Below are 25,477 nucleotides of genomic sequence, written 5' to 3'. Positions count from 1 at the left end.
CTCTCCCTCTCCCTATCTCTCCCTCTCTTTTTTCCTCTCACCCTCTCTTTATCTCACTCTCATCCTCCCTCCCCTTCTCTCTCCCTATCTCTCTCCCTCTTTTCCTTTCCCTGCCTCTCCCTCCCTCCCTCCCTCCCCTTCTCTCTTCCCCTCTCTTTTTTTTCTATCTCATCCTCTCTTTATCTCATTCTCTTCCTCCTTCCCCCTTCTGTCTCTCTCTCCCTTTCCCTATCTCTCTGTCCTGCTCTTTATCTCACTGTCTTCCTTCCTCCCCCTTCTCTCTCTCCCTCTTGCTCTCATGCGCTTTCTCCTTCCCCTTCTCTCTCTCCCTCGTCTTCTTTCTCCCTTCCCATTTTTTCTCTTTCTCCCTCTCTCTCTCTGCCCCTTCCCTCTCCCTCTTCTCCCTTCCTATTTCCCTCCTGCCTGCCTCTCTCCTCTCCCTCCCCGCGACCAGTCAGACGCCGTCTTCAGCGCCGTGGATGGGTACAAATTACGGAGTCCAACCACCTCAAGGGCAGAACGGGAGCATGTTAACCAACCAGACTGGATATCGCATGGCCGGTTACGAAACCCAGTGAGAGAAAAGGACTCTGCGATCTTTGAACACCAGTAGCTCGAGGCTGCGGGAGGAGTGTTGGAAAGCCTTTTGTTTACTTAAAAGAAAAAAAAAGATTTATCAAATCAAGTCAGTGCAAATGTCAGATACAATGTATTTATTTAAAAGAAAGTTCATTTTTTTAATCATGAAATTTCGCGCACCCACGGTGTTTTTTTTTCCACAGAACGAGAAGCCGGGTGCCTGCCAATTTTTGCCTTCTTTTCCTCTTTTGATATGTAATGTTTCTCAGATCCTTGTTCAAAACACAACAAATGCAGGGATGGTTGTGCCCCCTTTTTTAAAAAAAATTAGGAGGCAGAAAATTGCACAACGTCGAACTTTTTTTTTTTCCACTGAAGTAGCGTGCAGTTCTAGTTCGCATTCCTGATATGATTTAAGGCGTGTAATATAAAAGTTGTACAAAAAAGCCAAAACTGCCCAGCCCGGGGGCCACTGGGAGCCTCCAGATTGTGCGTGATTCCGTGGTTTTTTGTTTTTTTTTTTAAAAAAAAGGCATTGTCTGAGCTGTCCATCTTCACTCTTGTCCCATCGGGGTTTTTTTTTTTTACTCTAAATTATTAGTTTACATCGTTTTGTATCTCTCCATTTTTCAAAAATTTGTCTTGCCTTACTTAAATTATTGTTCAATGGGGAAAAAAAACAGAAACGCGCTCGACACTGAAGTCGCAAAACTTTCTCAGATGGATTTAACCGTTGCATCCGTTTGGCGTTTTATATGAGAAGGTGCCTAGAGAAATCCCTGTTGGATTTGTTTTAGAGGATTTTTATCTTCTGTGATGAACTTTGCTGTGTATCAGGAAGTATAAACACCCTGTTACAAAAAAAAAAGACTGAAATGTGATCAATTCCTAGGAACCAGCCTGTTTGTTTCATCTTGTCTACTTCTACATCGACATGTATTTCGTTATCATGTAAAAAAAAAAAATCTTAGCAAAGTAATATTTTGCACAGTGAGCAAACTTTGTATGTCCTATCCTTACTTCGAGGTTCGACGCAGAGCCGACGGGAGATTTTTATACGCGAGATTTTCGGTCGTCCGCACGGGATGATCAAATACACGCTTTTGGTAGTCTTTGAATACGAAAGGCATCCGGGCTGATTTTTCAGAAACCGAGTCGCCGGGTGGCGTGTACAAAGGCGATCCTCCGCCGTACTCTCCTCTCGAGTCGTTTTCACTCCAGGCGAGTGAGCGGACTTGATCTTTTGGCCGCGTCCGGCCGCAGCCGGGAAACCTCCGTGGGTCTGGCGTGGAATAGCAGAGTGCTCCCAGGTCAGCCTGGAGAACCAAGTCAGGCAAAGCGGGTTGTTTTTCGGGGTTTTTTTTTTTTTTTTTTTTTTGTTTTTTAAATGTTCAAAGGCCAAAAAAAAGTGTAGCCTACCTCCTTAAGCAGCCTTGGAATGTCACCGCGGTCTTCTCCCCCCATCCGAAGTTTTCGCCACCTGCCCGTCCAGAATCCCCTCCTTAAGCTCACGTCAGTGTCCCGGCGCGGCAGCCCCCGCCTTCAGCGGGTGGATTTCTTTCCGCTGCCATTCCAGAGTCCCACGCCAGAGGTTTTTGGGTTGGGTATTTTTTCTTGTCCTCCTTTCCGAAGCGAAGGTGGACCGGTCGTCCGCCGGGCCCCTCCGCTCCTCGCCTCCGATGCGGGGAGACTCTGGGAGGACCCAGGCGAGGCCGCCGGAGCGTCGCTTTCAAACCCGGAACGCCCCGAGTAGGGTCAGGACGCGGCTCCGGGTGGTTTTCCGGAAGGGAGGCCCTGAGGCTCCGAGACCGGGCCGGCGAATCTAAAACCGCCCCCGCCCCGGATCGCGGCCCGGGACAAGAACCCGCGTTAGGAGTTGGTCTGTCCCGAGGCCCCCGAGGTCCCCTCGTCTTCGGGGGCGCGCGGTCTCGGAGGGACGGCCGACGTGGATCGGGATCCTCGCGAAAGGCGCCTTCCCCCGGGAAGGGAGCTTGAGGAGGGAACAGCCCCTCTTCAGAAGTAGACCGCCGGGCCGCTGACTTTAGATTCTTTTGTAACTTCAGATTATCTGGTCTCGTCTCTTTTGTAGCTTAGGGCGCTTCCGATGTTTTGGACTCAGGCAAAGCGTTATTTCCCCATGGCCTCCTGAGCCTCACTCCTGCCCCGGGGAGCGACGGAGAGGGACCGGCAGCAGCCTGGAGGGGCTCCTCGGGTCAGCGAGATGAATAGTCGCGGGGACAGACTTCCTCTCCCCCCTCCCCTCGGTCCTCCCTCCGCGCCTCCTGGGGACGGAGCGGACGCCGATCCCGCGACGTCGGGCGTCTGCTCGGGCGGTTGGTCCAGAGAGGGTTGCCCGGCTCCTACTCACCGGGAAGAGAGCGGGAGCGACCTCCCGTCGGGTGACGGGCCCGTCCGTCGCCCTACGCGTTTTCACCGGTACGGTCGGGATCCCTCGCGACATTCAAACCGACGGAAGGGATCTTCCTCTTCCCATCATCTCCGGCCACGGGATCAGGTAAGGAGAATCCGGTTCCCCAGGCGGTCGAAGACATCGCCGGCTTGCGATTCGAGAGGACCCGGCGAAAGCGAAGGACCGATTCGGGGAACGACGGCCGCGGCGGTCAGACGCGGGCGGTCGTCGTCGCGGACGGCGTTTCTCGAGCGCTCGCTGGGTGCGGAGCTACGGCGGCGGCGGCAGACGGACGTCCCCGCGCCGCGGCCTTCCTCGTCGGGACCCGGCCGGTTACGGAAGTCGGCGGGCGGGGGCGGTCTGCGGCGGGGAGGGAGGTGGTTTTCCAGAAATTTTCGATTTCCTCGTGATCCTCGTTGCCGACGCGCCCGTGGACGGAGCGGAGGCGGAAGGGAGAAGCAGAAAGGACGGTCAGACCCGGAACGGCGTCCAACGGGTCGACGGGCGCTCCCGGCCGAAGAGCGCGGCGGCGTTTGTTGGCCGCCGAGAGAGCCGACGGTCTGCAGGCGTTCCTTCCCCGCCAGGACCCTTAATCCTCCCGTCCGCCGGTGCTGTGATGGAAGCGTTGGGTTTCCGCTCTCCTTGGCGCGCTCTCTCCGACCCACCGGATCTTCTCTCCCTTCTTTTATTTGGGATTTGGCCACTCGGAGAAAACTGCGAAAACGAGTTCCATCGCGTTCGAAACCTCAGCCTCCGCGGTTGCGAGCGTGGAGCGGGGCCGGCTCTGAGTAGTCAGGAAAGGAAAAGATCGTCCAAAGTGAGAAGGAAGGAAGCGGGGTGGCGGGGTGGGGCGGGGGGGGGGTTGTGTGTGTGTGCGGTGGGAGGTGGGGGGGTGCGAATCGGCGTTCAACGTATAGCCCGTTTCTTGGCCCTAGGTTTTTGCCTTTTACTTGAATTTTCATGTATTTTGATCTTTGTGTTCTAGAATTTCAAGGATTTTTATTCCAGAACAATCAAGAGTGTGTTTAAAGCCATTAAGGGCCTTAATAAAAATGTATGTGGATTCGTGCCTCGATCTACTAGTTTATTTTAGTGTTTCTCTGAAGGAGTCGGGTCATTCGGTGGTGTTAACTGAGCACTTACTCCGCGCAGAGCGCCGGACTAAGCACTGGGGAGGTGTTAGTTGACGGGGATTTTCTGGGAAGAGTGAGTTCGAATCAGTCGAGTAACGGTATTTATCGAGCACTTCCCGTGTACCTGTCGCCCTTGGGGGAATCGAACAGGGGAAGTGGTTACACCATCCCCGTCCCCGAGGAACTCCGTCTACTTCTTTCCTTCCTTCGGTAGTATTTAATGAGCGCCTCCTTTGTGCAGAGCACTGGACTAAGCGCTTGGCATGGACAGTTGGGCAACAGATAGAGACGGACCCCGCCCAGTGACGGGCTCACGGTCTAATCGGGGGGGACGGAACGACAAAAAGAAGACAACGTAATCACGATCGATAGAATCGAGGGGATGGACCCCTGGCCCACGTCCCGCCTCTGGCCCGGAACGCCTCCCCTCCTCAAATCCCGCAGACGACGACTCTCCCCACCTTTCATTCAGTCGTGATGATGGTATTTCAGTCGTATCGAGCGAGCGCTTACTGTGCGCAGAGCACTGTTCTAATCGCCGGGGAGAGTACAGTACCATACAGAGCCTTCCCAAACATGCGTCTCCTCCCAGAGGCCTTCCGTGACTGCACCCTCCTTTCCTCTTCCCCCATTCCCTTCTGGGTCGCCCTGACGTGCTCCCTTTAATAATGATGGTATTTGTTAGGCGCTTACTATGTGCGAGAGCAATGTACTAAGCGCTCGGAAGGGACAGTCTGGCAAGCCCGAGCTTGGGAGCCAGAGGTCCTGGGTTCTAATCCCAGCTCCACCCCGATCAGCTGTGTGACCGGGCAAGTCACTTGACTTCTCCGTGCCTCGGTTACCCCATCTGTAAAAACGGGGACCAAGACAGTGAGCCCCTCATGGGACGACGTGCTTGACACATAATAAGCACTTAAATACCATCGTCATTATCATCATCTCTATCATTTATTTCCATTACTTTCCGTCTCCCCCTCTAGACTGTCGGCTCGTTGTGGGCAGGGAATGTGTCAAGCAGTGGTTATATTGTACTCTCCCCAATGCTTAATTACACTGCTTGGTAAGCGCTCAATAAATAAGATGGATTGAGTTGGTAGACACGTTCCCTGCCCACAACGAGCTGAGAGTCTAGAGAAGCAGCGTGGCTCAGTGGAAAGAGCCGGGCCTGGGAGTCAGAGGTCGTGGGTTCTAATCCCGGCTCCGCCACTTGTCTGCCGTGTGACCTTGGGCAAGTCACTTCACTTCTCTGGGCCTCAGTGACCTCATCTGTAAAAATGGGGATTAAAAAATGTGAGCCCCACGTGGGACAGTGTGACCACCCTGTATCTCCCCCAGCGCTTGGAACGGTGCTCTGCACCTACTAAGCGCTTAACAAATACCATTTTTATTATTATTATTATTAAAGAAAAAGTTTACCTGCCACCTCATTTAAGAACTAACAGAGAAGCTAGGTGTCAAGGTCGGACCCGTGACTTTCTGACTCCCAGGCCCGGGGCTCTATCATTCATTCGTTCATTCAAACGTATTTATTAAGCCCTTACCGTGTGCAGGGCACTGTAGTAAGCGCTTGGGAAAGAACAATACAACAATAAACTGTGACGATCCCTGCCCTCAAGGAGCCTTCTATCCACTACGCCACGCTGCTTCTCAACGTATTTTTAGACATACTCCCTGCCCGCAACGAGCTTTGATCTTATCCCCATTGCACAGATGAAGAAACTGAGGCCCAGAGAGGTTAAGTGGCCTGTAATTTATGTATATTGATGTCTAATGATAATAATTACAATAATACTTATGGTATTGGTTCAGTGCTTACTATATGCCAAGCATCGTACTAAACCCCCCTTTAGGCCGTCAGCTCATTGAGGGCAGGGAATGTGTCGGTTTGTTGCGCTACTGTACTCTCCCAAGGGTTTAGTACAGTGCTCTGCCCACAGTAAGCACTCAGTAAATAGCTTCTCGACATGATTGAGAAGCAGCGTGGCTCAGTGGAAAGGGCCCGGGCTTGGGAGTCAGCGGTTGTGGGTTCTCATCTCCGTTCCACCGCTTGTCAGCTGTGTGTCTTTGGGCAAGCCTCAGTGACCTCATCTGTAAAATGGGGATGGAGACTGTGAGCCCCACGTGGGACGACCTGATGACCTTGTATCTACCCCAGCGCTTGGAACGGCGCCTGGCACAAAGTAAGCACTTAAATATTATTAATAAACAGGACTGACAGGGGCGGCTTAGAGGATAGAGCGCCGGCCTGGGAGTCGGAAGGTCCGGCCTGGGAGTCGGAAGGTCCGTCCCGGCTCTGCTCCTTGTCTGCTGTGTGACCTTGGGCAAGTCGCTTCATTTCTCTGGGCCTCAGTGACCTCATCTGGAAAACGGGGAATAAGAGTATGAGCCCCATGTGGGACAGGGACTATGACCGACCTAACTTGTATCTATCCCAGCGCTTAGAATAGGGCTTGGCACATAGTAAGCGCTTAAATACCATAATTATTATCATTCTTATGAGTTCCGTGTCAGAGCTGGGTTTAAAACCGAACCCGTGCTCCTTCCCCTCGGCCACGCTGGCTCCCTACGATTATCTCATTATCACCTGGGCACTCACAGACTTGCTGCCGCTGTACACAGGTTTACATTATTCGAGGACTATTTCCTCCTTCCGCTACGTTATTTTGTGTCTGTCTCCTTGGCTGTGATCGTCAGCAAGGGGAAAAAAATAAAAAATACACAGGACCAGGAGCCAGGAATCCTGGGTTCTAATTCCAGACCCGACATCTGCAAGCTGCTGCACCTGGGGGGAGTCACTTATCCTCTCTGGGCCTCGGTTTCCTCATCTGTAAAATGGGAATAAAATACCTGTTCCAATAATAATAATAACTCTGGTATTTGTTAAGCACTCCCTATATGCAAGGCACGGTACCAAGCGCTGAGGTGAATACAAGAAAATCTCCTGGGTACAGAGCACTGTACTGAGCGTGTGGGAGGGAGCGATAAAGTTCGTAGATACGATCCCTTCCCTCGAGGAGCTTGTAATTCATTCAATTGTACTTATTGAGCGCTTACTGTGTACAGCGCACTGTACTGTGCGCTTGGAAAATAATAATAATTATGGTATTTGTTAAGTGCTTACTATGCGCCAAGCCCTTTTCTAAGCACTGGGGGAGATACAGGATAACCAGGTTGTCCCACGAGGGGCTCACACTTTTAATCCCCATTTTCCAGATGAGGTCACTGAGGCCCAGAGAAGTGACGTGATTCGCCCAAGGTCACACGGCAGACAAGTGGCGGCACCGGGATTAGAACCCATGACCTCCGACTCCCGAGCCCCGCTGCTTGTCTAGTACAATCTCGTGTGCAGACCACTATCCCGCGTGCTCAGAATAGAGGAAGTAAAAATGATTTCTCTCCGCCGGCAACTTACAGTCTACCGTGTGCAGAGCACTGTACTGAACACTTGGGAGAAGAAGTAGAGTTAGTAGACAAGATCCCTGCCCTCAAGGAGTTCCAGTCTACCCCCTGCGGAGCTCTGTACTGAGCGCATCTGTAAAATGGGGGTGAAGACTGTGAGCCCTATGTGGGACAACCTGATTACCTTGTATCTACCCCAAGGCTTAGAACAGTGCTTTGCACATAGGAAGCGCTTAACAAATACCAACATTATACAAGATTGACGGGTTGGACACAGTCCCTGTCCCACAGTGGGGCTCACGGTCTGAGTCGGAGCAAGAACAGGATTCTAAGCCCCATTTAATAGATGATTGAACCGAGGCCCTGAAAGGTAAAAAGACCCAAGGTCATACAGCGTGATGAGAAGCAGCGTGGCTCAGTGGAAGGAGCCCGGGCTTGGGAGTCAGAGGTCAAGGGTTCGAATCCCGGACCTGCCACTCGGCAGCTGGGGTGACTGTGGGCGAGTCGCTTCACTTCTTTGGGCCTCAGTGACCTCATCTGGAAAATAGAGATTAACTGTGAGCCTCACGTGGGACAGCCTCTTTACCCTGTAACTACCCCAGCACTTAAAACAGTGCTCTGCACCTAGGAAGCGCTTAACAAATACCTACATTATCATTATTATTATTAGACAGCGGGCCCAGTGGCAGAGCCGGTATGAGAATCCAGGCCCTAGAGGCCGGGAAGTCTTCCGGTCTGCAGTCGTGACTTTGTGGGCCCAAATTTAAGGAGCCGGGAGGAAAATGTATTTTTATAAGACACTGAAACAAAAGCCGGTGGAATGTGTTCCTTTAGGGGGGAAAAAATGTGTATTCGAGTGTTTTCTTTCCCAAAAGAATGGCTGTGTCCTCCTCCACGCTGATCCAAAAAGATGACTGGCGAAAGCCCATTTTGATGAAAGGACTTTGGAGAAATTAGACCTCGGATTGCCTCCGCCGTGGCGGAGAAATAAATAGATGGAAAACCTGCCCCAGACTTCTACCGTTCCTATAAAATTGTTCTCTCCTCACCCCCTGGACAATAAAGGGAGAATAGCAGACCTACCCCTTCCCCCTCCCCCCCATTTTTTTCTTTTAACGGTCTGCGTTAAGCGCTTACTACGCGCCGGGTAATGTGCTGAGCACTGGGGTGGATACAGGCTCATCAAGTTGGATACGGTCCACCTCCCACGTGGGGCTCACCGTCTTAAAGCAGCGTGGCCGAGGAGCAGCGCGGCTGAGTGGGAAGAGCGCGGGCTTCGGAGCCGGAGGTCGTGGGTTCTAATCCCGCCACTGCCACCTATCAGCTTTGCGACTTGGGGCCGGTCGCTTCGCTTCTCTCTGCCGCAGTGACCTCCTCTGGAAAATGGGGATGAAGACCGTGAGCCCCACGTGGGACAACCTCATGACCTGGTATCTACCCCAGCACTTAGAACAGTAAGTGCTTAACAAATTCCGTCGTTATTAATTATGATTAGTAATATATGATTATGATCATCAGAATCTACGATTCTATTTTGATAGTATTGATGCCTGTCTACTTTTGGTTTGCTTTTGCTGTCCGTCTCCCCCGTTTAGACCGTGAGCCCGTCGTTGGGCAGGGATCGTCTCTATCTGTTGCCCGATTGTCCATTCCAAGTGCTTAGTACAGTGCTCTGAACACAGTAAGCGCTCGATAGGCACGATTGAATGAATAATCCTGATTATTAAATCCCATTTTGCGGGTGAGGGAACTGAGGTAGCTTGCCCAAGATCACACAGCAGGCAAATGGCAACAGTTTAATCTTTCCAACGGGCAGATGCTAAGTGACGGCTGAAAATGATCACCGTGTTTAATCGGATTTATCGAGCACTCACTCTGTGCGAAGCATTGGACCAAGTGCTTACTCTGTGCCAAGCGCTGTCCCGAAGGCCGAGGTAGATGAAAGAGCACTGTGGGAATCAGAGTCCAACAGGGAGGGAGAACAGGTATTCCATCCCCATTTGACAGAGGGGGGAAAAGGAAAAGCAAGTGACTCGTCCAAGGTCACACAACAGGTCAGCGACAGAGTGCGGATCGGAACCCAGTTTCTCCGACTCCCCTCCCTGCTCTGGGCTCCTTCGTTCAGTCGTACTCAGAGAAGCAGCGTGGCTCAGTGAAAAGAGCCCGGGCTTGGGAGTCAGAGGTCATGGGTTCGAATCCAGGCTCTGTCACTTGTCGGCTGTGGGACTGTGGGCGAGTCACTTCACTTCTCTGAGCCTCAGTTACCTCAACTGGAAAATGGGAATCAAGACTGTGAGCCTCGCGTGGGGCAACCTGATTCCCCGGTATCTCCCCCAGCGCTTAGAGCAGTGCTCTGCACGTAGTAAGTGCTTAACAAATACCAACATTATTGAGCTCTTACTGTGCGCAGAGCACTATACTAAGCGCTTGGAATGTGTAAGTCGGCAACAGACCATCCCTGCTCAACAACGGGCTCACAGTGCTCTTTCCACTAAGCCCCAAATTTTGAAAAACCCTAAATCATGCCGATTATGGAGACACAAGTTACTTTGTGATCACTGGTATTTATTAAGTGCTTACTGTGTGCAGAGCACTCTACTAAGCCCTTGGGAGAGGACAATAGAAGAATTGGAGCCTCCAAGTTATGGAAACCATTTTCTTTCTCATTTCTCCCAAGTCCTCTCGTAAAAATGGACTTTTGTTCGTCATCTTCCAGGAAAGAAAATACTTGGGCACATTTTTTTCTTTCCCCCCTAAAGAAATAAATTCCACTGGTTTTCCTTTCAGTCTTGTAAAAAAAAGATTTCCCTCCCCACTCTCTGTTTGCCAGACCACAGTCCCCCAGGGACTCTGTAAGCCTGTAGTGGACAGGGAACCTTTCTACCAACTCTATTATATTGTGCTCTCCCAAGCAGTTAGTACAGTGCCCTGCATTCATTCAGTGGTATTTATTGAGCGCTTGCTTTGTGCAAGTCACTGTACTAAGGGCTTGGGAGAGGACGACAGAACAATAAACAGTCACATTCCCTAAGGATAAAATAAATAAAATAAAATAAAAATAAATAAAATAAAAATGATGGTATTTGTTAAGTGCTGATTATGTGCCAAGCACTGTTCTAAGCACTGGAGTAGATACAAGCTAATCAGGTTGTCCCACATGGGGCTCCCAGTCTTCATCCCCGTTTTGCAGATGATGTAACTGAGGCCCAGAGAAGTGAAGTGGCTTGCCCAAGGTCACACAGCTGACAAGGGTGGAGCCGGGACTTGAACCCATGACCTCTGACTCCCAAGCCCGGCCCCTTTCCACTGAGCCACGCAGCTTCTATGATGATGGTATTTGTGAAGCGCTTCCTATGTGCCCAGCACTGTTCTAAGCGCTGGGGTGGATACAAGGTCATCCGGTTGTCCCGTGTGGGGCTCACAGGCTTCATCCCCATTCTCCAGATGAGGGAACTGAGGCCTGGAGAAGTGAAGTGACCCAGCCGACAAGTGGCGGGGCCGGGATTAGAACCCAAGCCCAGGCTCTTGCCACTGAGCCACGCTGCTGATCCAGGTGCCCCCTCTCGATTCATACCTGGTTTGGGGGGGTCGGGGGGGGGCAGATGAGGAAACTGGGTGTCAGTCACTGATTGGTGGAGGCCCGTTACCGGGCAGAACAGGGAGAGGAAGGCCCACCTCCCGCCATGCTCCCCCCCCCCCCCCCCCCGCGCCGGCCCCCCAGGCCCCGCAGTCACCTGGCCCAGGTAGAGCCCAGCACTGCCTGGAGAAGCAGCGTGGCCTAGTGGGTAGAGCAGCGTGGCTCAGTGGCAAGAGCCCGGGCTGGGGAGTCAGAGGTCATGGGTTCGAATTCCCGCTCTGCCACTTGTCAGCTGTGTGACCGTGGGCAAGTCACTTAACTTCTCTGTGCCTCAATTACCTCATCTGTAAAAAATGGGGATGAAGACTGTGAGCCCCACGTGGGACAAGCTGATTCCCCTGTGTCTACCCCAGCGCTTAGAACAGTGCTCTGCACATAGTAAGCGCTTAACAAATACCAACATTATCATTATTATTAGAGCCCGGGCCTGGGAGTCAGAGGCCCTGGCTTCTCATCCCGGCTCCGCCACTTGTCTGCCGGGTGACCTTGGGCCAGTCCCTTCACTTCTCTGGGCCTCAGTTCCCTCCTCTGGAAAATGAGGATTGATAATAGTAATGATAATGATGGTACTTGTTAAGCGTTTACTGTGTGCCAAGCACTGTTTTAAGCGCTGGGGGAGATAGAAGGTCATCAGGTTGTCCCACGTGGGGCTCACGGTCCTAATCCTAATGGGAAGCAGCGTGGCTCGGTGGGAAGAGCCCGGGCTTGGGAGTCAGAGGTCATGGGTTCGAATCTCAGCTCTGCCACTTGTCAGCTGTGTGACTGTGGCAAGTCACTTCACTTCTCTGGGCCTCAGATCCCTCATCTGTCAAATGGGGATGAAGACTGGGAGCCTCACGTGGGACAATCTGACGATCTTGTAGATGCTGTGTGATCACTCATCTGCTGGGTGACCTTGGGTAAGTCATTTCACTTCCTCTGGGCCTCAGATCCCCCATCTGGAAAATAGGGATTAAGACCGTGAACACTATGTGGGACAGGGACTGTGTCTAACCTGATTAAATTAAATCTACCCAAGTCCTTAGTACAGTGCCCGGCACATAGTAAGTGCTAAACAGATACTATTTAAAATTTTTAAAAAGCCAGCCCTTTACCACTTCTCCAGAAACAGTTCAAGCACATACCCTGCTAGCAAAGCGCTCTAGTCCCCTCTCCCTCTGCCCTAATTTACAGTCCTGTGGAAGTTTTGACGGCATCAGGGGGATTCACTGGATATTTACCGGCGTGCAGAGCACTGTGCTGAACGCTTGGGAGACTCTGCAGTAGTCGGAGCTCACAGTCTAGAGGGAAGATAGACATTAAATTATGGAGATGGACAAAATAATAATAATGTTGGTATTTGTTAAGCGCTTACTATGTGCTGAGCACTGTTCTAAGCGCTGGGGGAGGGTCATCAGGTTGTCCCACGTGAGGCTCACAGTAAATCCCCATTTTACAGATGAGGGAACTGAGGCACAGAGAAGTTAAGTGACTTGCCCATAGTCACACAGCAGACAAGTGGCGGAGCCGGGATTCGAACCCATGACCTCTGACTCCCTAGCCCGGGCTCTTTCCACTGAGCCACGCTGCAAAGTGAGGTGGGGCTGAGAGCAGGGTGAAAAGTCAAGGGGGTCCACCTACTTTATTGAAAAAATGGAAGCTATCAGGTGAGATCTCCCTAAAATAATAATAATAATAATAACGTTGGTATTTATTAAGCGCTTACTACGTGCAGAGCACTGCTCTAAGCACTGGGGGAGATACAGGATAATCAGATTGTCCCACATGAGGCTCCCAGTCTTCATCCCCATTTTTCAGATGAGGTCACTGAGGCACAGAGACGTGAAGTGACTTTCCCACAGTCACACAGCTGACAAGTGGCAGAGCCGGGATTCGAACCCACGATCTCTGACTCCCAAGCCCGGGCTCTTTCCACCGAGCCACGCGGCTTCGCCCTTCTCCAGTCCCTCCCTCCCTCCTCCTGCCCCTTGGTCAACTCTCCCATCTTTCCCAGCAGGATCACAAGAGGACATGGACTGTCTCTTCTGTTCCCGATCTGTCCATTCCAAGCGCTTAGTCCAGTGCTCTGCACATAGTAAGCGCTCAATAAATACTTTTGAATGAATGAATGAATGAATGAGATCTCCTGTCTCCCCTCCACCTGCGCGTCCAACCCCATCCCTTCACGCCTTATCAAAACACTCGCCCCCTCCCTTCTTCCCAACTGCCATCATCGACTGTTGATTCTCCAATGACTTCTTCCCCACTGCTTTTAAACATGCCCATGTTTCCCCCATCCTAAAAACCCCTCCCTTGTCTGTCCCCATGGCTCCTTCCAGTTATGGCCCCATCTCCCTCTTACCCTTCCTCTCCAAACTCCTCGAGCGAGTCGTCTCCACCCGCCGCCTCAAATCCCTCTCCTCCAATTCTCTCCTTAACCCTCTCCGACGTGGCCTCCGTCCCCTCCGCGCCACAGAAACGGCCCTCTCGGAGGTCACCGACGAGCTCCTTCTCGCCGAATCCAACGGGCTCTATTCCATCCTCATCCTTCTCTCCGCTATCTTGGACACTATGGACGGCCCCCTTCTCCCGGAAACGTAATCCAACCTCGGCTTCACCGACTCCATCCTCTCCCGGTTCTCCTCCTCCGTCTCCGGCCGCTCGTTCTCCGTCTCCTCGGGGGGCTCCTCCTCCACCTCCCACCCCCTCACTGTGGGGGTCCCTCAAGGCTCAGTTCCGGGCCCCCTTCTTTTCTCCATCTCCACCCCCTCCCTTGGAGAAATCATTCGCTCCCAGGGCTTCAACGACCACCTCTAAGCGGATGATTCCCCAATCTCCAACTCCAGCCCTGATCTCTCTCCCTCTCTGCAGCCTCGCATCTCCTCCTGCCTTCAAGACACCTCTCCCTGGCTGTCCTCCCGTCACCTCAAGCTTAACGTGTCCAAAAGAGAGCTCCTCATCTTTCCATCCAAACCCTGCCCTCCCCCTGCCTTTCCCATCACTGTAGCTGGCACCACTGTCCTTCCCGTCTCACAAACCCGGAACCTCGGTGTCATCCTCGACTCCTCCCTCTCATTCAACCCACATATTTAATCCATCACTGAATCCTGTCCGTTTCACCCTCACAACAACGCTAAAATCCGCCCTCTCCTCTCCGTCCAAACGGCTGTGACGTTAGTACAATCCCTCATCCTCTCCCGCCCGGATGACTGCATCGGCCTCCTCGCCGACCTCCCTGCCTCCTGTCTCTCCCCACTCCGGTCCGTAGATTCACTCTGCTGCCTGCGTCATTTTTCTACAAAAACGTTCAGAACATGTCACCCCCCCCCCTCAAGAAGGTCCAGGGGTTGCCAATCCACCTCCGTATCAAACACAAACTCGTCACCGTCGGCTTTAAAGCCGTCCATCGCCTCGCCTCCTCCTACCTCACCTCGCTGCTGTCCCCCTCCAACCCGGCCCGCACGCTCCGCTCCTCTAACGCCAACCTTCTCACCGTGTCTCCGTCTCCCGTCTCCCCCGCTTCAAAGCCTTATTGCAGGCCCAGCTCCTCCAAGAGGCCTTCCCTGACTAAGCCCCCCTCTCCTCTTCTCCCACTCCCTTCTGCGTCGCTCTGCCTTGTTCACTCTGTTCTCCCCCTCCCAGCCCCACACCGCTTATGTCCATCTCCATCATTTGTTTATTTATATTAATGTCTGTCTCCCCGGCTCTAGCCGGTCACCTCGTTGTAAGCAGGGAATGTATCCTTTTATTGTTTTATTGTCCTCTCCCAACCCAACACTCAATAAATACAATCGAATGAATGAAGGAGAGAGGTCAGGGCTGGAGATGGAGATTTGGGAATCATCCCTATAGAGGTGATAGCTGTCGCCATGCAATGGTTTCGGTCTTTTCACCAAGAGAACAGTTTGGATCCACTACCAGAATGATTGCAGATGGAGGTAGGGCATCTGGGAGAGATGTAGCGTGGCTTAGCGGAAAGAGCCCGGGCTTGGGACTTAGAGGTTGTGGGTTCTAACCCTGCTCCGCCGCTTGTCAGCTTTGTGACCTTGGATTAGTCACTTCGCTTCTCCGTGCCTCGGTGACCTCATCTGGATAAGGGGGATGAAGACCGGGAGCCCCGCGTGGGACAACCTGATGACCTTGTATCTCCCCCAGCGCTTAGAACAGGGCTCGGCACATAGTAAGCGCGTAACAAATACCATCATTATTGTTATTATTGTGTAAGTGTGGCGTCACTTTGGGTTGGACATGATTCGACAGCATAGGACCACAACAAGAAGTTGTAGGCAGGAGAGCAGATCCGTTCTCCAAGGGAACGGACTCTCCCAGTTCAGGGTGGGAGGCAGAGGAAGAATCACCCGCTAGCCCGCTTTAAAATAGACTTTGTTTTTCTGGCTGGTAAAAATCGCACACCTTGCTGAAAGCCTGCGGGCCCAGAAAACGACAAATATTTCGCCGAGAACACACTGCCATCGTGTTCGGTTTTTCTGGGTGGCCCTAGTGACGTTTTCAGTCTCCTACGGTCGGAGCCAATCTGAAACAAAGTGGGGCTGTTGTCGAAGCTTAGGACATACCCGTGACACAGTTTCCCATATCTGGTCATTCACTCATTCGTTCAGTCGTATTTATTGAGCGCTTACGGTGTGCAGAGCACCGTACTAAGCGATTGGAAAATACAATTCGGCAATAAAGAGAGACAATCCCTGCCCACAGCAGGCTTACAGTCAAGAAGGGGGAAGACAGACATCAAAACAAGTAAACAGGCCTCAGTAGAAATAAATAGAATTATAGATATATATATATATATATACATCCGAACTCTCCTAATACTAATGATGGTATTTAAGTGCTTACTATGTGCCAAGCACTGTTCTAATAATAATAATAATGATAATGTTGGTATTTGTTAAGCGCTTACTCTGTGCAGAGCACTGTTCTAAGCGCTGGGGTAGACACAGGGGAATCAGGTTGTCCCACGTGGGGCTCACAGTCTTAATCCCCATTTTACAGATGAGGTAACTGAGGCACGGAGAAGTTAAGCGACTCGCCCACAGTCACACAGCTGACGAGTGGCAGAGCCGGGATTCGAACCCATGATCTCTGACTCCAAAACCCGTGCTCTTTCCACTCAGCCAGGCTGCCTCTCTGGGGTAGATACAAGGAAATCAGGTTGTCCCACATGAGGTTCACAGTCTTCATCCCCATTTACAGAGGAGGTAACTGAGGCCCAGAGAAGTGAAGTGGCTTGCCTAAAGTCACACAGCTGACAAGTGGCGGGTCCGAGATTAGAACCCACAACCTCGGATTCCTCCAGGAGATAAAAAGGCAGCGAAATCCTCACTCACTGCTCATCTTCTCAACTAATAGATCAGCAATCACTCGTCTTCTCCGTCCTGCTTAGCCTGTGAGCCCCATAGGCGACAAAGATTGTGTCCGATCCCATTATCTTGCCTATACCTCATTGCTTAGTAATAATGATGGCATTTGTTAAGCGCTTACTATGTGCCGAGCACTGTTCTAAGCGCTGGGGTAGACACAGGGGAATCAGCTTGTCCCACGTGGGGCCCACAGTCTTCATTCCCATTTTCCAGATGAGGTCACTGAGGCCCAGAGAAGTGAAGTGACTTGCCCACGGTCACACAGCAGACAAGTGGAGGAGCGGGATTAGAACCCGTGACCTCTGACTTTCAAGCCCGTGCTCTTGCCACTTGGCCATGCTGCTTCTCACAGGGCTTTGCACACAGTAAGGGCTTAAGGAATATCATAAGTAGTATTATCAGTCGATCAAGGGTATTTATTGAGTGCTTACTGTGAGCAGGGACGTGTATTTAGTGTTCGGGAGATTCCATACAATCAAGTTGGTATCAACAAGTCCTGCCCACAAGGAATTTAAAGTCGAGAGGCGGGCGCAGACATTAAAATAGTGATTATAAAAAGAATGATATCTGTTAAGTACTTACTTGGCACCAGGACTGTTCTAAGCCCCGAGGTAGATAAATTTAATCATCAGGTTGGAGAAGGAGCGTAGCTTACTGGTAAAAGCCCGGACTTGGGAGTCCGAGGTCGCGGGTTCTAATCCCGGCTCCGCCGCTTGTCAGCTGTGTGACTTGGGCCAGTCACTTCGCTTCTCTGAGCCTCAGTTCCCTCATCTGGAAAATAGGGATGAAGACTGTGAGCCCCACGTGGGACAACCTGATGACCTTTTATCTACCCCAGCGCTTAGAACAGTGCTTGGCACATAGTAAGTGCTTAATAAAGACCATCATTATTATTATATGGTCCATGCCCCACCTGGGGCTTGTAGTCTTAAACCCCATTTTGCAGATGAGGGAACTGAGGCCCAGTGAAGTGATTTGCCCAAAGTCACACAGCCTATAGGTGGTAGAGGCAGGATTAGAACCCAGGATCTCTGACTCTTAGATCCGGGTTCTTTCCACTAGGCCCCGTTGCTTTTCAGTTAGGAAAAATGGCAGAGTATAAGGCTACATATGTACATAAGAGAAGCAGCGTGGCTCAGTGGCAAGAGCCCGGGCTTTGGAGTCAGAGATCATGGGTTCGAATCCCGGCTCTGCCACTTGTCAGCTGGGTGACTTTGGGCAAGTCACTTCACTTCTCTGGGCCTCAGTGACCTCATCTGTAAAATGGGGATTAAGACTGTGAGCCCCACGTGGGACAACCTGATTCCCTTGTGTCTCCCCCAGCGCTTAGAACAGTGCTCTGCACATAGTAAGCGCTTAACAAATAGCAACATTATTATTATTATTACGTAAGTGCTGAGGGACTTTGAGTATCAAAGTGTTTAAAGGGTATGGACCCAAGTGAATCTGTGATGCAAAAGGGAAGGAGAATTGGGGGGGGGGATGGAAAAAGGAGGGCCAAGTCAGGAATGTCAGTCATTCAGTCGTATTTATTGAGTGCTTACTGTGTGCAGAGCACTGGACTAAGCGCTTGGGAGAGGACAGTAGAACAATAAACAGACACAGTCCCTGTCTACAATGAGCTGACAGTCTAGAAGGAGAGACAGAAGTTAATATAAAGAAATCACAGATATGTACATAAGAGCTTTAGGGCTGGGAAGGGAGGCATGAATGAAGGGAGCAAGTCAGGGGGATGCAGAAGGGAGTGGGAGATGAGGAAAGGAGGGCGCAGTCAGGGAAGCCTTCTTGGAGGAGAGGTCGACAGGGAGATGGAAGAGATGGAGGTAGAGTGAGAAGGTTGGCATTAGGGGAGCCAAGTGGGTGGGCTGGGTTGAAGTAGGAGAGTAGCGAGGTGAGGGTGAGGGGCAAGGGGACTGAGAGCGTTTCAGACAGTGGGGAGGAGTTTTCGACGCGGAGGTGGATGGGCAACGACCGGAGCTCCTTGAGGAGCGGGGAAATATTTTTGTAGAAAAATGATGCAGGCAGCAGAGTGAAGTAATGACTGGAGCGGGGAGAGACGGGAGGCAGGGAGGTCAGCAAGAGGTCTTATTTAGCTGCCACTGTTTTTACGAGATATTCTTCCCCTCCACTCTATCGCCATCGTTCTCGTCCGCCCGTCTCTCCCGATTAGACCGTGAGCCCGTCAAAGGGCAGGGACCGTCTCTATCTGTTGCCGACTTGTTCATTCCAAGCGCTTAGTCCAGTGCTCTGCACATAGTAAGCGCTCAATAAATACTATTGAATGAATGAATCAATGAGGCTTGATAGGATAAGTGCTTTGTTATCTACATGATAGCCCTTTGGATGGAGAGGAGAGGACGGATTTCAACGATACTGCGAAGGTGCAACCGATAAGATGTAGTGATGGATTGAATATGTGGGTTGAGAGAGAAGTGAAGAATAAGGCCAAGGTTATGGGGTTTGTGAGACAGGAAGGATGGTGGTGTCGTCTGCGGGATGGGAAAGTCGGGGAGAGCAGAGTTTTTGACTTTAGTAGTGAAGTTGGGGTGTCGTGGTGGACTTTAGGGGAATCCTACGCCAAGGGAGGGCATAGGCGAGGGGTCAGCGATCAGCAGGGAATGTGACCGCTCATTGTTGTATTGGACTTTCCTAAGCGCTTAGCACACAGTAAGGGCTCAATAAACACGACTGAATGAATGATAAGACGAGATGGAGGTACAGTGGATTGAGGGCTTCAAAGCCAATGGTGACGAGAGAAGCAGCGTGGCTTAGTGGAAAAAGGCCGGGCTTGGGAGTCAGAGGTTGTAGGTTCAAATCCCGGCTCCGCCGCTTGTCAGCTGGGTGACTTTGGGCAAGTCATTTCACTTCTCTGGGCCTCAGTGACCTCATCTGTCAAATGGGGATGACGACTGGGAGCCCCACGTGGGACAGCCTGATCACCTTGTAACCTCCCCAGCGCTTAGAAAAGTGCTTGGCCCATAGTAAGCGCTTAACAAATACCATCATTAAATACCTTGACTCTATTTATCTTGATTCTATTTATTGCTATTGTTCTTGTCTGTCCGTCTCCCCCGATTAGACTGTAAGCCCATCAAAGGGCAGGGGCTGTCTCGATCTGTTACAGATTTGTATATTCCAAGCGCTTAGTATAGTGCTCTGCACATAGTAAGCGCTCAAATACTATTGAGTGAAACATTATTATTATTAAAATGGGGATGAAGACTGGGAGCCCCACGTGGGACAACCTGATGACCTTGTATCTCCCCCAGTGTTTAGAACAGTGCTTGGCCCATGGTAAGCGCTTAATAAATGCCATCATTATTATTATTAAAATGGGGATGAAGACTGAGCCCCACGTGGGACAACCTGATGACCTTGTATCTCCCCCAGCGTTTAGAACAGTGCTTGGCCCATAGTAAGCGCTTAACAAATACCATCATTATTATTATTAAGATGGGGATTAAGCCTGGGAGCCCCACGTGAGACAATCTGATTCCCCTGTATCTCCCCCAGCGCTTACAACAGTGCTCTGCACATAGTAAGCGCTCAACAAATACCAACATTATTAACAGTGCTCTGCACATAGTAAGCGCTTAACAAATACCAACATTATTAACAGTGCTTGGCACAAAGTAAGCGCTTACAAATGCCATCATTATTATTATTAAAATGGGGATTAAGCCTGGGAGCCCCACGTGGGACAACCTGATGACCCTGTATCTCCCCCAGCGTTTAGAACAGTGCTTGGCCCCTAGTAAGCGCTTAACAAATAGCAGCATCCTTAGGATTATTGTTGTTGCCTGCCCTAAAGAGAGGATGGGCGGGGAAACTACAACTCCCGGCGGCCCTCGCGCGGCCCCCCCACGTGACCCGCCCGGCCCAATCGCGGCGGGCGGCGGCTCGGGCGGCGTCTGGACGGCGCCATGGCGTTGGGTCGGCGATGAGGGAGGCGGCGGGGGCCGCCGGACCCGGCGGGGAGGGCAGCAGGCGGGGCAGGTAAGGGGGCGGCCGAGGGCGCCGCGCCGCCGGGGAACCGCCCGGGTGGGGCGGCGCCGCCTCACCAGGCCGGACTGGACAAGGACAGGAAGTGACGGAGGCCTCCGAAGCGGAGCATGCCGGGAAGGCCAAGGGCAGCCGTGACGTGGGGGGGGGGAAAAGGCCTGACGGCGCATGCGCACTGCGCTCCCCCGCCCACGTGACGCCGCTCAGGGGGCGGGGCCAAGGCGAGGAGGCGAGGCCCAACCTGAAGAGAACCTTCATTCATTCATTTCATTCATTCAGTCCATTCTGTCGTAGTTAATAATAATAATAATAATGTTGGCATTTGTTAAGCGCTTACTATGTGCAGAGCACTGTTCTAAGCGCTGGGGGAGATCCAGGGTCATCAGGTGGTCCCACGTGAGGCTCCCAGTCTTCATCCCTATTTTAATAATAATAATAATAATAATAATGTTGGTGTTTGTTAAGCACTTACTATGTGCAGAGCACTGTTCTAAGCGCTGGGGGAGATCCAGGGTCATCAGGTGGTCCCACGTGAGGCTCACAGTCTTCACCCCCATTTTGCAGATGAGGTCACTGAGGCCCAGAGAAGGGAAGTGACTCGCCCACAGTCACACAGCTGACAAGCAGCTGAGTTGGGATTCGAACCCATGACCTCTGACTCCAAAGCCTGTGCTCTTTCCACAGAGCCACGCTGCTTCAGCCACGAATAATGTTGGTATTTGTTAAGCGCTTACTATGTGCCAAGCACTGTCCTAAGCGCTGGGGGAGATACAGGGTCATCAGGTTGTCCCACGTGGGGCTCCCAGTCTTCATCCCTATTTTAATAATAATAATAATAATGTGGGTATTTAAGTGCTTCTATGTGCAGAGCACTGTTCTAAGCGCTGGGGGGGATACAAGTTCATCAGGTTGTCCCACATGGGGTTCACAGTCTTCATCCCCATTTTAATAATAATGATGATGATATTTGTTAAGCACTGACTATGTGCCAAGCACTGTCCTATGCGCTGGGGTGGATATAAGGTCATCAGGTTGTCATTGATTCAGTGGTATTTATTGAGCACTAACTATGTGCAGAGCACTGTACTAAGCGCTTGGAGTGTCCAGTTGGGCAACAGATAGAGATAAACCCTGCCCAGTGACGGGCTCACAGTCTGGAAGTTGGGAGACCGCAAAGCAAAACAAAGAGGTATCAATAACATCAAAATAGATCAATAATGATAATAATAATGTTGGTATTTGTTAAGCGCTTACTATGTGCCGAGCACTGTTCTAAGTGCTGGGGGAGATACAGGGTCATCAGGTTGTCCCACGTGAGGCTCCCAGTTAATCCCCATTTTCCTGATGAGGTCACTGAGGCCCAGAGAAGTGAAGTGACTTGCCCACAGTCACCCAGCTGACAAGTGGCAGAGCTGGGATTCGAACCCATGACCTCTGACTCCCAAGCCCAGGCTCTTTCCACTGAGCCACGCTGCTTCCCTTATCAATGGAATCATGGAGCTATACACCTCATTAACAAAATAAATAGGGTAATAAATAATATATACAAATGAGCACAGTGTGGGGGGGGGGAGGGGAAGGGGGAAGAGCAGAGGCTTGGGGGGAGGGGAGGAGGAGCAGAGGGAAAAGGGGAAGCGCAGTCTGGGAAGGCCTCCGGGAGGAGGTGAGCTCTCAGTAGGACTTCGAAGGGGGGAAGAGAGTGAGGTTGGCGGAGGTGAGGAGGGAGGGTGTTCCGGGACCGCGGGAGGACGTGGGCCGGGGGTCGACGGCGGGACGGGCGAGAACGGGGGATGGCGAGGGGGTGGGCGGCGGAGGAGCGGAGCGTGCGGGGTGGGCGGGAGAAAGAGAGAAGGGAGGAGAGGTAGGAGGGGGCGAAGGGATGGACAGCCTCAAAGCCCAGAGTGAGAAGTTTTTGTTACGTACTGAGGTCGATAGGCAACCACTGGAGGTTTTTGAGGAGGAGAGTGACAGGTCCACAGCGTTTCTGTAGGAAGATAATAATAATAATAATAATAATGTTGGTATTTGTTAAGTGTTAAGTGCAGAGCACTGTTCTAAGCGCTGGAGTAAATACAGGGTCATCAGGTTGTCCCACGTGAGGCTCACAGTCTTCATCCCCATTTTCCAGATGAGGTCACTGAGGCCCCGAGAAGTGACTTGCCCAAAGTCACACAGCTGACAGGCGGCAGAGCCGGGATGATCCGGGCAGCGGAATGAAGAATAGACCGGAGCGGGGAGAGAGAGGAGGAAGGGAGATCAGAGAGAAGGCTGACACGGTAGTCTAGCCGGGATATGACGAGAGCCCGTAATAGTAAGGTAGCCGTTTGGGTGGAGAGGAAAGGGCGGATCTTGGCGATATTGTAGAGGTGAAACCGGCAGGTCTTGGTGACGGATTGGATGTGGGGGGTGAATGAGAGAGCAGAGTCGAAGACGACACCGAGGTGGCGGGCCTGAGAGAGGGGAAGGACGGTGGTGCCGTCCACAGTGACGGGGAAGTCAGGGAGAGGACGGGGCTCGGGAGGGAAGATAAGGAGCTCGGTCTTGGACATGTTGAGTTTGAGGTGGCGGGCGGACATCCGGAGGAGACGTCCCGGAGGCAGGAGGAGGTGCGAGCTTGGAGGGAGAGAGAACGGGGAGAAGATGTGTTCAGTACAGTGCTCTGCATACAATAAACCGGAAGCTCCTTGAGGGAAGGAACTGTGTCTAGTAACTGTACTGTACTCTCCCAAGCGCTTACCCCCGTGTTCTGCACATAGTAGGTGCTCAGTGAATCCTATTCATTGTATTATGAGAAGCAACATGGCTTAATAATAATAATAATAATAATGTTGGGAATTTAGTGGAAAGAGCCTGGGCTTGGGAGTCAGAGGTCATGGGTTCTAATCCCAGCTCCACCGTTTGTCTGCTGTGTCAGCTTGGGCGAGCCACTTCACTTCTCTGTGCCCCAGGTAACCTCCTCTGTGAAATGGGAATTTAAGATTGTGAGCCCCACGTGGGACAACCTGATGACCCTGTATCTCCCCCAGCGCTTAGAACAGTGTTTGGCACATAGTAAGCGCTTAACAAATGCCATCGTTATTATTATTATTAGCGGCATCCGTTGTTGAGCACCGATTTGATGCTCTTCCCCGTTCTAGGTACTTGGCCAGTGGAGGATCCTGAGGTGATGCATTCCTTGCCTGCAAGAAGCTTCCGCTCCAGAGGAGGAAGACAGCCCTAACGAGGTGACGACGATGGTGTTGAGGGTATTTGTTAAGCGTTTACTCTGTGCCAGGCACTGTACTAAGCGCTGGGGTAGATTCATTCATCCAGTCGTATTTATTGAGCGCTTACTGTGTGCAGACCACTGCACTAAGTGTTTGGTACTGTACTAAGCACTTGCTAATCGGGTTGGGCACAGTCCCTGTCCCACGTGGGGCTCACGGTCTCCATCCCCATTTTCCAGATGAGGGAACCGAGGCTCAGAGAAGCGAAGTGACTTGCCCAAGATCACCCAGCAGATAAGGGGCAAAACCGGGATTAGAACCCAGATCCTTTTCGCTCCCAGGCCCGGGCTGTAGCCTGCAGGCCATGTGGACCCCACTGTCAGTCGGTCAGTTCATCAGTTATATCTGTTAATAATAATAATAATAATGTTGGTATTTGTTAAGCGCTTACTATGTGCCGAGCACTGTTCTAAGCGCTGGGGTAGACACAAGGTAATCAGGTTGTCCCACGTGGGGCTCACAGTCTTAATCCCCATTTTACAGATGAGGGAACTGAGGCACCGAGAAGTTAAGTGACTTGCCCAAAGTCACACAGCTGGCAAGTGGCAGAGCCGGGGTTCGAACCCATGACCTCTCACTCCAAAGCCCATGCTCTTTCCAGTGAGCCACGCTGCTTATCTGTTGAACGGCTCCCGTGTGCAGAGCACGGTCCGAAGCGCTTGGGAGAGGACTGTCGACTTTGTATTCATTCAGTCATTCGATTGTATTTATTGAGCGCTTACCGGGTGCAGAGCACTGGACTAAGCGCTTGGGAGAGTAGGATAGGAGAAAAAACAGGCACATTCCCTGTCCACAGCGAGCTTACAGTGTGGTAGACCTGATCCCTGCCCCCAAGGAGCTTTAAAACCCCCTCAGGTTACTCTTACCACCCCTCTCCCCACCTTCAAAGCCTTATTAAGGTGACACCTCCTCCAAGAGGCCTTCCCTGATGAAGCCGTCTTTTCCCCGGCTCTGGAATCGCCGCGGAGCCGGCCAGACTGGAAGCTCGTCGAGGGCAGGGAGCGTGTCTGCCGTCTCCGTTACATTGTTCTGGCGTCCTCTCCCAAGTGCTTAATCCAATGCTCTGCACACAGTAAGCGCTCGATAAAAGAGAAGCAGCATGGCTTAGTGGAAAGAGCCTGGGCCCGGGAGTCAGAATACCAGCTCTGGATTGTCTCTATTTGTTCCTGAATTGTAATAATAATAATGACGGTATTTGTTAAGCGCTTCCAATGTGCCAAGCACTATTCTAAGCGCTGGGGGAGATACAGGGTAATCAGGTTGTCCCACATGGGGCTCACCCTTTGAATCCCCATTTTCCAGATGAGGTCACTGAGGCCCAGAGAAGTGAAGTGGCTTGCCCCAGGTCTCATAGCGGACAAGTGGCGGGGTCAGGATTAGAACCCACGTCCCCCGACTCCCAAGACCGGGCTCTTTCCGCTAAGCCACGCTGCTTCTGTACTTTCCAAGCGCTTAGTACAGTATTCTGCACACAGTAAGCGCTCAATAAATACGAATGAATGAATGAATGAATGCTGTGCGGCCTTGGGCAAGTCACTTTACTTCTCCATGCCTCAGTTCTCCTGTTCTACATCTTACGAAGACCGTGACCCCTACGCGGGACAGGGACAGCGTACATCCTAATTGACTTGTACTCAGGTCTTTCATTTATTTATTTCTATTAATGTCGGTCTCCCCCTCCAGACTGTCAGCTC

The 25,477-nt window shown here is 51.7% G+C and overlaps 2 protein-coding genes across 9 annotated transcripts in view; both read left to right on the top strand.

Moving 5' to 3' along the window:
• The window catches only part of TIA1 (TIA1 cytotoxic granule associated RNA binding protein), a 51,279-nt gene extending 49,708 nt beyond the window's left edge, over positions 1-1,571 (top strand). For 7 of the 8 annotated variants that reach the window (XM_029065156.2, XM_029065157.2, XM_029065152.2 and 4 more), the window contains one exon: positions 455-1,571. In XM_029065156.2, coding sequence (XP_028920989.1) covers positions 455-578 — 124 coding nt within the window. In that variant the 3' untranslated portion in view covers positions 579-1,571. The remainder of the gene's footprint in view (positions 1-454) is intronic. The other variant, XM_039912161.1, reaches the window with a different exon arrangement.
• An 18,835-nt stretch (positions 1,572-20,406) lies between these two features.
• The window catches only part of C5H2orf42 (chromosome 5 C2orf42 homolog), a 36,362-nt gene continuing 31,291 nt past the window's right edge, over positions 20,407-25,477 (top strand). The window contains exons 1-2 of the mRNA XM_039912160.1: positions 20,407-20,511; positions 23,655-23,741. The gene's annotated coding sequence lies outside the window, so the exon portion shown is untranslated. The remainder of the gene's footprint in view (positions 20,512-23,654; positions 23,742-25,477) is intronic.

Source organism: Ornithorhynchus anatinus, chromosome 5 (genome assembly GCF_004115215.2).
Source record: "Ornithorhynchus anatinus isolate Pmale09 chromosome 5, mOrnAna1.pri.v4, whole genome shotgun sequence".
Lineage (NCBI taxonomy): Eukaryota > Metazoa > Chordata > Mammalia > Monotremata > Ornithorhynchidae > Ornithorhynchus > Ornithorhynchus anatinus.
The sequence above is the reverse complement of the archived record's forward strand: the minus strand, read 5'-3'. Positions and strand labels throughout refer to the sequence as shown.